The 11,212-nt window shown below is 44.0% G+C and overlaps 1 protein-coding gene across 1 annotated transcript in view; it reads left to right on the top strand.

Moving 5' to 3' along the window:
- PINX1 (PIN2 (TERF1) interacting telomerase inhibitor 1) overlaps nt 1-8,922 on the top strand; it is a 69,325-nt gene extending 60,403 nt beyond the window's left edge. Inside the window, exon 7 of the mRNA XM_030447601.1 lies at nt 7,665-8,922. Within this exon, the coding sequence (XP_030303461.1) occupies nt 7,665-8,270 (606 nt within the window). The 3' untranslated portion in view covers nt 8,271-8,922. The remainder of the gene's footprint in view (nt 1-7,664) is intronic.
- Nucleotides 8,923-11,212: the final 2,290 nt, after the last annotated feature.

Genomic DNA, 11,212 nt, shown 5'->3' on the forward strand with positions numbered 1-11,212 from the left:
GGAACCTCCATCCTCAGAGGATTCCATCAGCTAAAAAAAGCTGAGCTGGTCCAGTGTTGCTGGTAGTCCTACTCCAGGCAGGTTGGATTAAAGACATCCAGAGTCACCTCCAACCTGAGAATAACCCCAGAATTATTCTAAGCAGAGCTTTATTACAATAAAATCCCTTGGAATTTTTAATGACAAGAGGAGCAGTCTGACTTCTTCCCCTTGTAGTTGCAGGTGGGGCAGGTGTAGCAAAACTGGATCTTCATAATTCCATGGAGAAAACAGTTGGAATTTTTTTTTAAAAAAGGGGTTTTTTTCTCCTCTTTCCATTAGTTACTTCCTAACATTCTTCCTAACCTTTCTGGGTAAAAGAGAGAGCTGACAGTTAATGTGGTATATACAGTATACCTATATACAGTATAGTATATATACAGTATATATATATCACAGAATCACAGAATCAGAGAATCCTAGGGGTTGGAAGGGACCTCGAAAGATCATCTAGTCCAACCCCCCCTGCCAGAGCAGGGCCACCTAGAGTACATCGTGCAGGAACGTGTCCAGGCGGGTTTTGAATGTCTCCAGTGAAGGAGACTCCACGACCCCCCTGGGCAGCCTGTTCCAGGGCTCTGTCACCCTTACAGGAAAAAAATTTTTCCAAATATTCAACTTGAACCTCCTGTGCTCCAATTTACACCCATTACCCCTTGTCCTATCACTGGTCACCACTGAGAAGAGCCTAACTCCATCTCCCTGACACTCACCCCTTACATATTTGAAAACATTGATGAGGTCACCCCTCAGTCTCCTTTTCTCCAAACTAAAGAGACCCAGCTCCCTCAGCCTTTCCTCATAAGGGAGATGTTCCACTCCCTTAATCATCTTAGTAGCTCTGCGCTGGACTCTTTCAAGCACTTCCCTGTCCTTCTTGAACTGAGGGGCCCAGAACTGGACACAATACTCCAGGTGCAGCCTCACCAATGCAGAATAGAGGGGGAGGAGAACCTCTCTTGACCTACTAACCACACCCTTTCTAATGCACCCCAGGATGCCATTGGCCTTCTTGGCCACAAGGGCACATTGCTGGCTCGTGGTCATCTTCTTGTCAACCAGGACCCCCAGGTCTCTTTCACCTACACTGCTCTCCAGCAGGTCAGCCCCCAACCTATACTGGGACATCGTGTTGTTCTTCCCCAAATGCAAGACTCTACACTTCCCCTTGTTGAATTTCATCATGTTTCTCCCTGCCCAACTCTCCAGCCTGTCCAAGTCTCTCTGAATGGCAGCACAGCCCTCTGGTGTGTCAGCCAATATATATACACACTGTATATATATATACCTATATAAAGTATATACTATATACAGTATAATAGGTAACATCCAACTGCAGGATAGCAGCTGATTTTCCAGTGTATTCTAGCACAGAATTTATTTTAAGGGAGTCAAACAGGAAAGTGCTTTTTCTATAATAATTGGAATGTGCCCATTTCAAAAGTGCTATCATGTCATACAGCCCAGCCAGGTATTAAGCATTCAGGATTTTTATTCCATTTCTCTTAAGTGGTTTCCTTGCTGTATTGGCACTCAGGATAAATTGTCAAATTCAACCTTGCTATAGTTATATGAGGCACCCTGGTGATTAAAATACCAGGGTTAGCAGAAGAAGGAGATTGCAGCTGACCTGAATTTTTACCATTTCTTTCCAGGTTTCTCTCTTTCATTCAACCCTCTTTTAGTACCAGGAGGTCAAATTGTATCCCTGTTGGAATTTTTAAAGCATTACATGACTGGGAGATGCTTCTAGAGCTCAGATTTTCCATTTCCCATTCCAAGCAAGGATTAACTCTACCAAACATATTCCTGGTATTTGTCTGAGTTGCTTTCAGTGAGACTCCCAGAGGCTTCACATAGGTGCTGATGGATTTCTCCACCTAGCAGGGTTTTGTGTTGGTAATTCACATCTGCTGCTGCTCATAAGCATGGGGAAAATTGTCCCCTTTTCTCTTTGCATCAGAAAAAAATGGAATTTTGTTGTCAATAATTCTATAAGATGCTGGCAATCTTGATCAGGTAAACTGAAAACAAAAGAGCCTCCTGGGTGCCTTGTTCTCATGTCAGAACTGACTTCAGAACTGATGGTACGTGGCCTTATTTATGGACATATTTATTTTAATCCTGTTTAAGCTCATCCTGCTCCAAGTCTTTGTTCACCCTCTTGCTTGTTTGATCCCAGTCCAAATGTTTATGCTGGTACTTGGAGTTGTCAACTTCTTAAAGCAAGACTGTCATCCTTGATGTCTGCCAAGCTCCAGAGTGACTTCCTCTGCTCTGCTTCTCTCTCTGACGGCCAGATCTGGGTTTAGAAAGATCCAGAGATGCCTTCAGCTCTTCCCTGGCAAATTCTGTGCACTTCATGAAGGGCAGAGCAACCCACTGACCAACAGGAGCTGAAGGGACCCACACAGAATGGGATTGTATTGATCTTATTAATAGGGTTTCTCACCAAGCAAGTAGCTGGGGTTCAGCCATCCTGCAGAAAGCTGGTCTTGTATTTTAAAGCCAGGAATGATTGTGTGCTTGCTTTATAACTCAGGCAGGAGGTTTAGCCATTTAGCTTCATCTAGCCCATTTTCTGTACTTTAAGTGAGGTTGTAGTTTACCTTTCTCCTGCCTTCATGCTCATCCCTTCTGTCCTTGTCTTTTTTAGGAATTAGAGCTAACAAAATTCCTCATGGATTTGTACCCCCTCATTTGCAAATGAAGAAGCAAAGGCATTTAAAATTACTCCAGCAGTGGTAGTTTCTGTGTGGCAGATCTGAGGTGGTATAGTAGATTTTTCTGATTTTTTCTGATTCTAAGTGCTTAGAAGGAAACACTTGGAGTCTGAAAAGGAGGGAAAGTTCACTAAACTCAAGCTGCTCCTGTTGCTCATGTACTGCCACCCTTTTTCTTTGTTGCTTCTTTCTTGCTCCTTCTCTTCCCAGAGTTAACAGGCAGATGCAGTTTTGCTTTTTGCATTTTATTTCTTCAACCTCAGCTCTTAAATCCCCCAAAATCTTTGGGTTTAAAACTCATTTGAGTTCATGAAGTGTTGAAATACTTACCACTCCAGGCTTCTGCTGTTGCCAAACTGTGAATTTTTTCTAACTGACCATACTCCTCTATTTTTATATTTTTTTGTTGTTGTTCACTAAAAACTGTGGCTGAAAGGTACTCTGAGAGGTCCAGTGCCTTAGAAATCCAATCCCAATCCTGCAGGGATCAGGAAAACCAGGATTTCACTCCATATGTTTGGTGTACAAACTTAATGATTAGATCAGCATTGTGTGTCTCAAGTGAAGAAAGAAGGCAGAAAAAAAACACCACAGAGGTACTTAAATCCTTTATGTGCTTCATGTTGTTTTCCATAGGTTTAACTAATTACATAAACAGATGATATTTACAGGGGACTTCTGGCTATAATTGACCTTCATCCTTTCCTGTGCACTTCCCAGCCTCCCCTTGAATTTTCCTATTGTTTCCTCTCAATCATTCCATGCTGTACAAGCAGTGTTTCAAGCAGTCCTTTTCACTTAGAATCCCTGAATCTCAGGTTGGAAGGGACCTCAGGGCTCACCTGCTCCAACCCTTCTGATATTGTTTATCTGAGATGTCCTCATTGAGCTGAGACTTCAAACAGACATCCCCCCAACCTGCTGCCTCTGCCCTGGGGTTTAGTTCAGTTTTTGATAAGCTCAAGGGTAGCTGGATGAAGGGACTAAGGTCTTCATAGAACCTAAAATCATGGGATGTCAGGTTGGAAGGGACCTCAAGCCTCACCTGCTCCAACCCTTCTAATATTATTGCTTATCTGAGATGTCTCAGCATCCCATGGAGCTGAGACTTCAACCTTCCCAAAGTGGGGGAATCCACCACTTCTGGGAGACCATTCCAATCTCTGGCTGTCCTCAGAGGGAAAAATTTCCCTCTTGTGTCCAATCAGAATCTCCCCAGGAGCAACTTGTGCCCATTGCCCCTTGGCTTGTCCATGGGACTCCTTGTCCATAGGGAGTCTCCATCTTCTTTGTATCCCCCCCTTTAAGTACTGGAACATGGCCATAAGGTCTCCCCTGAGCCTTCTCTTCTCAAGGCTGAACAATCCCAGTTTTCTCAGCCTCTCCTGATTTGGCATTTGGACATTTGACACCTGCTTGGGACAATCCTACCAATTCTTAGAGGCCATTATTCCCAGCTGCTTTCAGCTTCACCTCCTCAGCCCCATTTCATTGCCAGTTTTGGAACTCTCAGTATCCCAGTCTCCAGACCTCCCACCACTTCCACCACGACTGCTCTTTTCCTTTTGCATGATCTGGGGAGCCAGGGGTGTTTCTTTCTTACAACCTTGTGCAATAAATTGCTTTTGAGAAGCTGCAGCAACACGGTGCTGCATTCATCTATATATATATCTTACTTTTCTTTGAAATCTTTATACGTGTGTGTTGGGGCAAGCAAGGGAGGAATTGCATAAACTGTGAGTTCCCATCAAGAAACCTGTGTTTAGAGTTCAGTGGTTGTTCCCATGGCTACTGGGACAGGTACATCACGGGTGGGGAGGACTTCTGGCACTGTGCAGCCTTTCCAGGTGATTTATGGTTTCACATAAGCTTTTCCTAAACTGAGAGGTTTTCTAGGGTTGGCAACACTTTGCTTGTCTCCATGCCCTGTTAGTTCCGTGTTCAATGGTCCATGGTTATTAAAATTCTTATCAATAAAGGAGTTTCTGAGCAAGGTTCTTACTTGCTGGGATCATGCAAACCTTCTGAACTCCGTTTAACCAAAGGAACTTCTTTTCTTTTAATGCCTAATGTATTTATATAAAACAGAAATGTGTAGAGTTCAGGTAATATTTGCCTTCAATTACAGTAATTAAGTTGTCAGGACTTGAAGTCACCAAGGGAATGAAAAAATCCTTTCCTGGTTGGCTGGGGAGCAATTGGTGCTCTGGTTGCAAGTCCATTTTACATATTGGGGTGGGGAGGGAAACTGTTCTGGCTGGCATCTGCAACAGAAAACCTGGGAGACTGTTTGTCATTTTGCAATACAAGGTGTCAAAACCCTGCCATGGATAGAAAGAAAAGGAAAAGAAAGTGACCTGTTTAACTCAGCTTTAGCAGGGCATCTATTTTTGCTCCACACAACGCTGCTTGCTTGGGCTGGGAGGTTTCTCTTATTAAGAAGAGAGGAACTACAAACGTAGCTCAAGCCACTTATTCTGTGGATTGTGTCTTCTCAAAGTTCTCCTATCAAATCTAACCTGTACAGAGAGATGTCTGTAAATACATGCTTTATTTTTTTCCCCACCTTCAACATCTCGAGTACTGTGTCCAGTTCTGGGCCCCTCAGTTTAAGAAGGATGTAGAGGTCCTGGAACAGGTCCAAAGGAGGGCAACCAGGCTGGTGAAGGGACTCGAGCACAGACCCTATGAGGAGAGGCTGAGAGAGCTGGGGCTGTTCAGCCTGAAGAAGTGGAGGAGGCTCAGGGGAGACCTCATTGCTGTCTACAACTACCTGAAAGGAGGCTGTAGCGAGGTGGGAACTGGACTCTTTTCACAGACGACCTTCAACAAGACAAGAGGACACAGTCTCAAGTTGTGCCAGGGGAGGTTTAGGTTAGATATTAGAAAGAATTTCTTCACGGAGAGGGTGATTAGGCTATGGAATGGACTGCCCGGTGAGGTGGTAGATTCTCCGTCCCTGGAGACATTTAAAAAAAGACTGGATGTGGCACTCAGTGCCATGGTCTAGCAACTGCTCCGGTGGGTCAAGGGTTGGACTAGATGATCTCTGAGGTCCCTTCCAACCCGGCTAATTCTATGATTCTATGATCTTGCAGGCTTCTTTGCCAGAAGTCAAATAGTTTCATTTACTCCATAAACCTCCCTTGAAGGTACACTACAAGGTATTCCTACAAGAAAAACACCTGGTTTTTAGAAGTGCCCACACAAACATTAGTGGCATTTTAAGTGTGGCATTGCTTTCGTTCCACTGGAATAGCTTTGAAACCAGTTGTGTGAGGAAATCACTGCCTGTAATGCATCACTAATGACACAAATTTGGGCATTCCTGCTCATGTGAGCAAAAGTTAGGGATGCATCAGGAGTCAGACCTGCAAAACCTTACTCACCAACCCCAATAAACCCCATTTCAGCCAGAGAGTTTAATGATGCCCTGAAGAGAGCCAGCACACTTAACCTCCACCATCATGCAGTAACTATAAAAATGGGGAGATAAGTGGGTTTTTATCTCCCAGTTTGTCCCTGGGCTTCACCCTGTCTATCAGCTTGTGCCAGGGAAAGTGGGGAGTGAAATATTACCCCTGGGACTTGGTTGTATTTTGTGATCACTTTAGATCACATCCAAGATGCTCCTGTTTACCCACACATTTATCAATGGAAAAACAGTGAAGCATCTCTGTCAATCTCACCACTGTGGATTTCCCTCCTGTTCAAGAAGCATGTTGTAGGTCAGATGTTGGTAAGAATTCTACACAATTCTTACCTGCTCACCTTTTTCCATCACAGAAGGTGTGCTTGATTACCCACAGTTCATACAAGGCTTTAAAAACCACCAAAAACCAGTGTAAAATTTGGGACATTTCCAAGAGTCACTTGTTACTTTAGCCAAGCATGTGCCACAAAGGGTTAGTTTTGAGTGCTTCACTATCCCTACAAATGAGTCTGAATTTCAGCTGCCTTTTTGGGTTGTTTATTTTGTAAGTCACAGATAATTTAACAAGTTTTCTATTTCCATCCTGTTGCATTTGTTGCTTTTTCAGAGTCAGTTCTCTTCTTGCCATACATAACAGCCAGCTCCAGAGCTATACTTTGTTTTTTGGTTTATATTTACTTTCTAGATACAAGACTTGTTTTTTTTTTACAACTCTTCACCAGCAGCTAGAGCTGAGCAGCTATTTATTTTGCCTATGCAGAAGCCTTGTAAGATCTAACCTATGATGTTGTTTTTGCCATCTGATAACATATGATCAAATGGAGCCTGTTTAAATAACAACATCTAGGACACAATGACAGTAAACCAGCTATGAAACAAACATTTCTAAAGATCAGATAAGATGGAAGAGATGCATCAGTGCTGGATTGCTCCCTAGACTATAAGTTCTTGAACTTGGCTGGAGAGGTATTCCAGGCATGGGATTTCCTTTATGCCACAGGGTAATAGATCAGACTGGGTTATTTTTCAGGTTGTTTTATATCTTGCAGAGACATGTGCCTTTGCAAAGTCAGTGTACTACACCGAGTAGGATAGTACTATCCATAACCTGCATGAGTTGCAGAGGAGTAAACAGTGAGAAATTCAAAGCAAAAGAGAATTCTCTTGGTGAGAAACTTCTGTATTTCCTCGCTGCCTTCTATCCTGCCACCTCCTCTCTAAAGCCACACTTGCCTTCAGGGCTGCCTCTCACTTGGCCAATTTTATTATCAATTTTCAAAGCACTGTATGATTTTTAAATGTTTTTCTTATTAGCATGCAAAAAAAAAAATAGCCTTATGATCTGATCTAGTAAGAGGTGTCCCTGCCTGTTCCGGGGGGTTCGAACTAGATGATCTGTAAGGTCCTTTCCAACCCTGATCATTCTGTGTTTAAAGCAATTATTTCTGACTCTCTTTATTCACCTGCAGGAGGATATGACTGATCCTGAGTCTCAGGAAGGGAAGAAGAGAAGCCCCTGGCTAGCTGAGCCTGCAGATGGCTACAATACAGTGAAGAGTGTTCTCACAGTACAGGAATATTTTGCCAAGCGCATGGCAAAGCTGAAAGGATCCCAGGATGAAACAGAAACCAAGGTGGAAAATTCCTGCCCAACAGCTGATGAAGCTTTGGAGCCTTCAGATGAACTGAAAACCAAAGTCAAAAAGAAAAAGAAGAAGCAGAAGAGGGATGAGGCAGAGAGTGCAGAGCAATGCGAGAAACCAGAAGTGGAACAACTAAAAATAGGTGGCTTGAAAGGCAAGGGACTGGGTGGTCCCTTAAAGGAGTGTTGCCCAGGGAAAAAGAAAAGGAAACATAAAGAGCAGCCTGAAGAGGAAACCAATAACTGTGATGAAAATATGGGCACTGGTGAAATTTATATGGGAATATCTGATGGGGAAGAACTGGGTGTAAAGGACTATGAGGCAAAGCAAAAGAAATGCCACAAGAAGAAACACAAAAGGCAAAAAGAGGAGACAGATGAGTGTATAGAAGGAGCACAGAGAAAGAAAAAGAAGCACTGCAAGCACATTTAACCATTTAAGAGTCACACCAGGGTGATTTGAACTTTATCAGGGTTGAGGAGAAGCAGTAAACACACCAGCCAGACATCGTGATGTGCTCTGCTCTTGAATGCACTGCTCTACCTCCAGCTGAAACCACAGCCTGTGTTCATACATAGCTCTTCCAAGGGAGAACAGGGTCACAAGCCACCCTGAGCTTCAGTGCCACCTAAAAAAGGTCTTGTGTATCTGCAGAGCAAGACTAGGTAAAAACCAGTTTGGCTTTGCTCCTTCCAGTGTGGCAGATGTTGAGCTCAGTGGCTTTGCAAGAGCAATGTTTGGACTCATGCTGCCTTCAGCCCACATTCCCTCTGGTGCAACTCCACTCAAGTCAGGTAACAGCAAGCCAAACCAGGCCTGGTTTCAACTGTGGTTAGGACTCTGACAGCCAGTGAATTACTATCTACTGCTTCACCCTTCTCTACTGCCTTTCTTATTAAATCTCCCTTTTTCACTTCTGATAGCCCAGCTCCCCTCCTGGACACAGGAGGGGGTTTGCAAAGCTCTGTGTATAATTCTCACTGACTTTTGCTAAGTCCTCTTTAATTTTTTCATTGATCTCCTTTTTACAGATAAAGTGAATGTTGTTTCTTCCCCAAATACGTAGCCTAATTAAAGGTTTATACCTGAGTGTTAGTAATAAAGAATGAAATTTTAAAAACAAGGCTCCCATTTGTTTCCTCACCAGTAGTTAACTATTGTCAAGCAATTGGAACTTTGCAACAGAGCTAAAGAAGCTGATTGACCAGATCAGACAAGAGGGCAGGGTCTCAAGTTGTGCCAGGGGAGGTTTAGGTTGGAGATTAGAAAGAATTTCCTTCTGGAGAGGGTGATCAGGCATTGGAATGGGCTGCCCAGGGAAGTAGTGGATTCTCCGTGTCTGGAGATATTTCCAAAGAGCCTGGATGTGGCACTGAGTGCCATGGGCTGGGAACCACGGGGGGAGTGGATCAAGGGTTGGACTTGCTGATCTCTGAGGTCCCTTCCAACCCAGCCAATTCTATGATTCTATGATTCTATGATCTAAGTCTCTGGTGCCCAGGCAACATTGAGGGTACCTTCAGTGCTGCATCTGGAATTCAAGATTTGTCTTAGATGGGCAAAGGTTTCCTGTAAAATTGGGAGATTGGGTGGACTGTAAAAGTGTAGCTGGTCAGATGCCATTTATATATTGAAAATCTGCAGTTTAGTTTTATGACCAAATCAATCATGGAAATAAGTAATGCTGGAACTCAGCACTACCATAAGAAGTTTTGGATGAGAATTCTAACATCCAGCATGGATTTTAGCATCTCACTTTAATTCAGCTAAAAGCTGTCAGAAGAGATGGGTGAGCCTGGAAACAAAGTGGTGGAATTGGAAGAATCGTTCATGGAATCAGAGAATGGTTTGGGTTGGAAAGGACCTTAAAGCTCATCCAGTTCCAGGGACACCTCCCACAGCCCAGGGTGCTCCAAGCCCCATCCAGCCTGGGCTGAGACACTGCCAGGGATGGGGCAGCCACAGCTTCTCTGGGAAACCTGGGACAGGGTCTCACCACCTTCAAATTAAAGAATTTCTTCCTCATGTCCAACCTCAGTCTCCCCTCTTCCAGTTTTAACCCTTTTCCCTTGTCCTCTCCCTACCCCCCCATGTCCAAAGCCCTCCCCCAGCTTTCTTGGAGCCCCTTCAGATATTGGAAGGTTTCTCTGAGCTCACCTGGGAGCCTCCTCTTCTCCAGGCTGAACAAGCCCAATCCCTCAGCCTGGCTTCCCAGGGAGGTGCTCAGCCCTCTGAGCATTTGAGTGGCTCTGCTCTGGACACCTTCCAGGAGCTCTGTGTCCTTCTGATGTTGGGGACTCCAGAACTGGACACACAACTCCAGGTGGGCTCTCAGCAGAGCAGGGAAGAGGGGGAGAATCCCCTCCTTGGACCCCTGCCTGTGCTTCTTTGAATTCCCCATCCTTGAGTCCAGTTCTGATGTTGCTTTGGCCACAGCAGATTGGCAGCACAACCCTGAAACCCCAGCAGTTACCGTGGCATAATCCAGAGTAGTTTGTCCAGAATGCAAGCCCATTAGCTCTTGGGTTGACTTTGGGCCTGTGTTTCATCAGTGTAAATCTAAAACATCCCCTTGGCCTGCTCTGCTGAATAAAAGGGGTACATATTTTTTTATTGTCTTAGCTCCATCGTGTTGCTTAATGTGGTTTTGAAAAACATTGTCATGAAGCAGATGTTAATATGAAAAAATTCCCTTCCACTGCCTCTATTGTCCAGTGGCAGAAACTTAGGCTGCAGCACACAGTCCAGTGTGGCACAGATGGGTTGGTTGCAGCTGAAATCTGCCTTTCCAAGAGGAAGAGTTCAGATCTTGGTTTGCAATGCACCTCTCTTGCCCTCAGGACATGCTCATTCATTGCAGCAAAATTATTGTATTTTTACTTATTGTAAGGGGGAAAAAGATGCCTTTCTCTGTGTTCCACTGGTGGCATGCCAGGAGTTTTTAACCCTTCTAAAATTTGTTTTTCAGTGTTAAACAAATATGAACCATTACGATGCTGCTGTGGCTCCTTCCCTGGCTGCCCTCAACAAAATGCCACTTCATACTGGGAGACTTGGGAGTGAACTCCATGCTGGGGGTGAAAGAAAAAAAAATAAGCTCTCTGGTGGTGATTATTGTAATAAATAATTATTCATGTTACACTGCAGCATCTGAAGTTGTTGGTCCCCTGCAAAGCAGCTCCTCTATATTTCTTTTTCACCAGGGGTTTGGATTTTTGTTTGCTGGTAGAAGGCAGGAGTGGTTTTGTCAAATGTTTTGTTAACTCTTAAGCAACTAAACTTTACAGTCTTGCTGGGATTTTCTTTTTAAAAGGTGCTAGTCAAGGACCAAGGTTTCCTTCTCCAAATACTGCTGGGCTTGTTTGTTTGTTCTC

The sequence above is a fragment of the Calypte anna genome, chromosome 3 (assembly GCF_003957555.1).
Source record: "Calypte anna isolate BGI_N300 chromosome 3, bCalAnn1_v1.p, whole genome shotgun sequence".
Taxonomy (NCBI): Eukaryota; Metazoa; Chordata; class Aves; order Apodiformes; family Trochilidae; genus Calypte; species Calypte anna.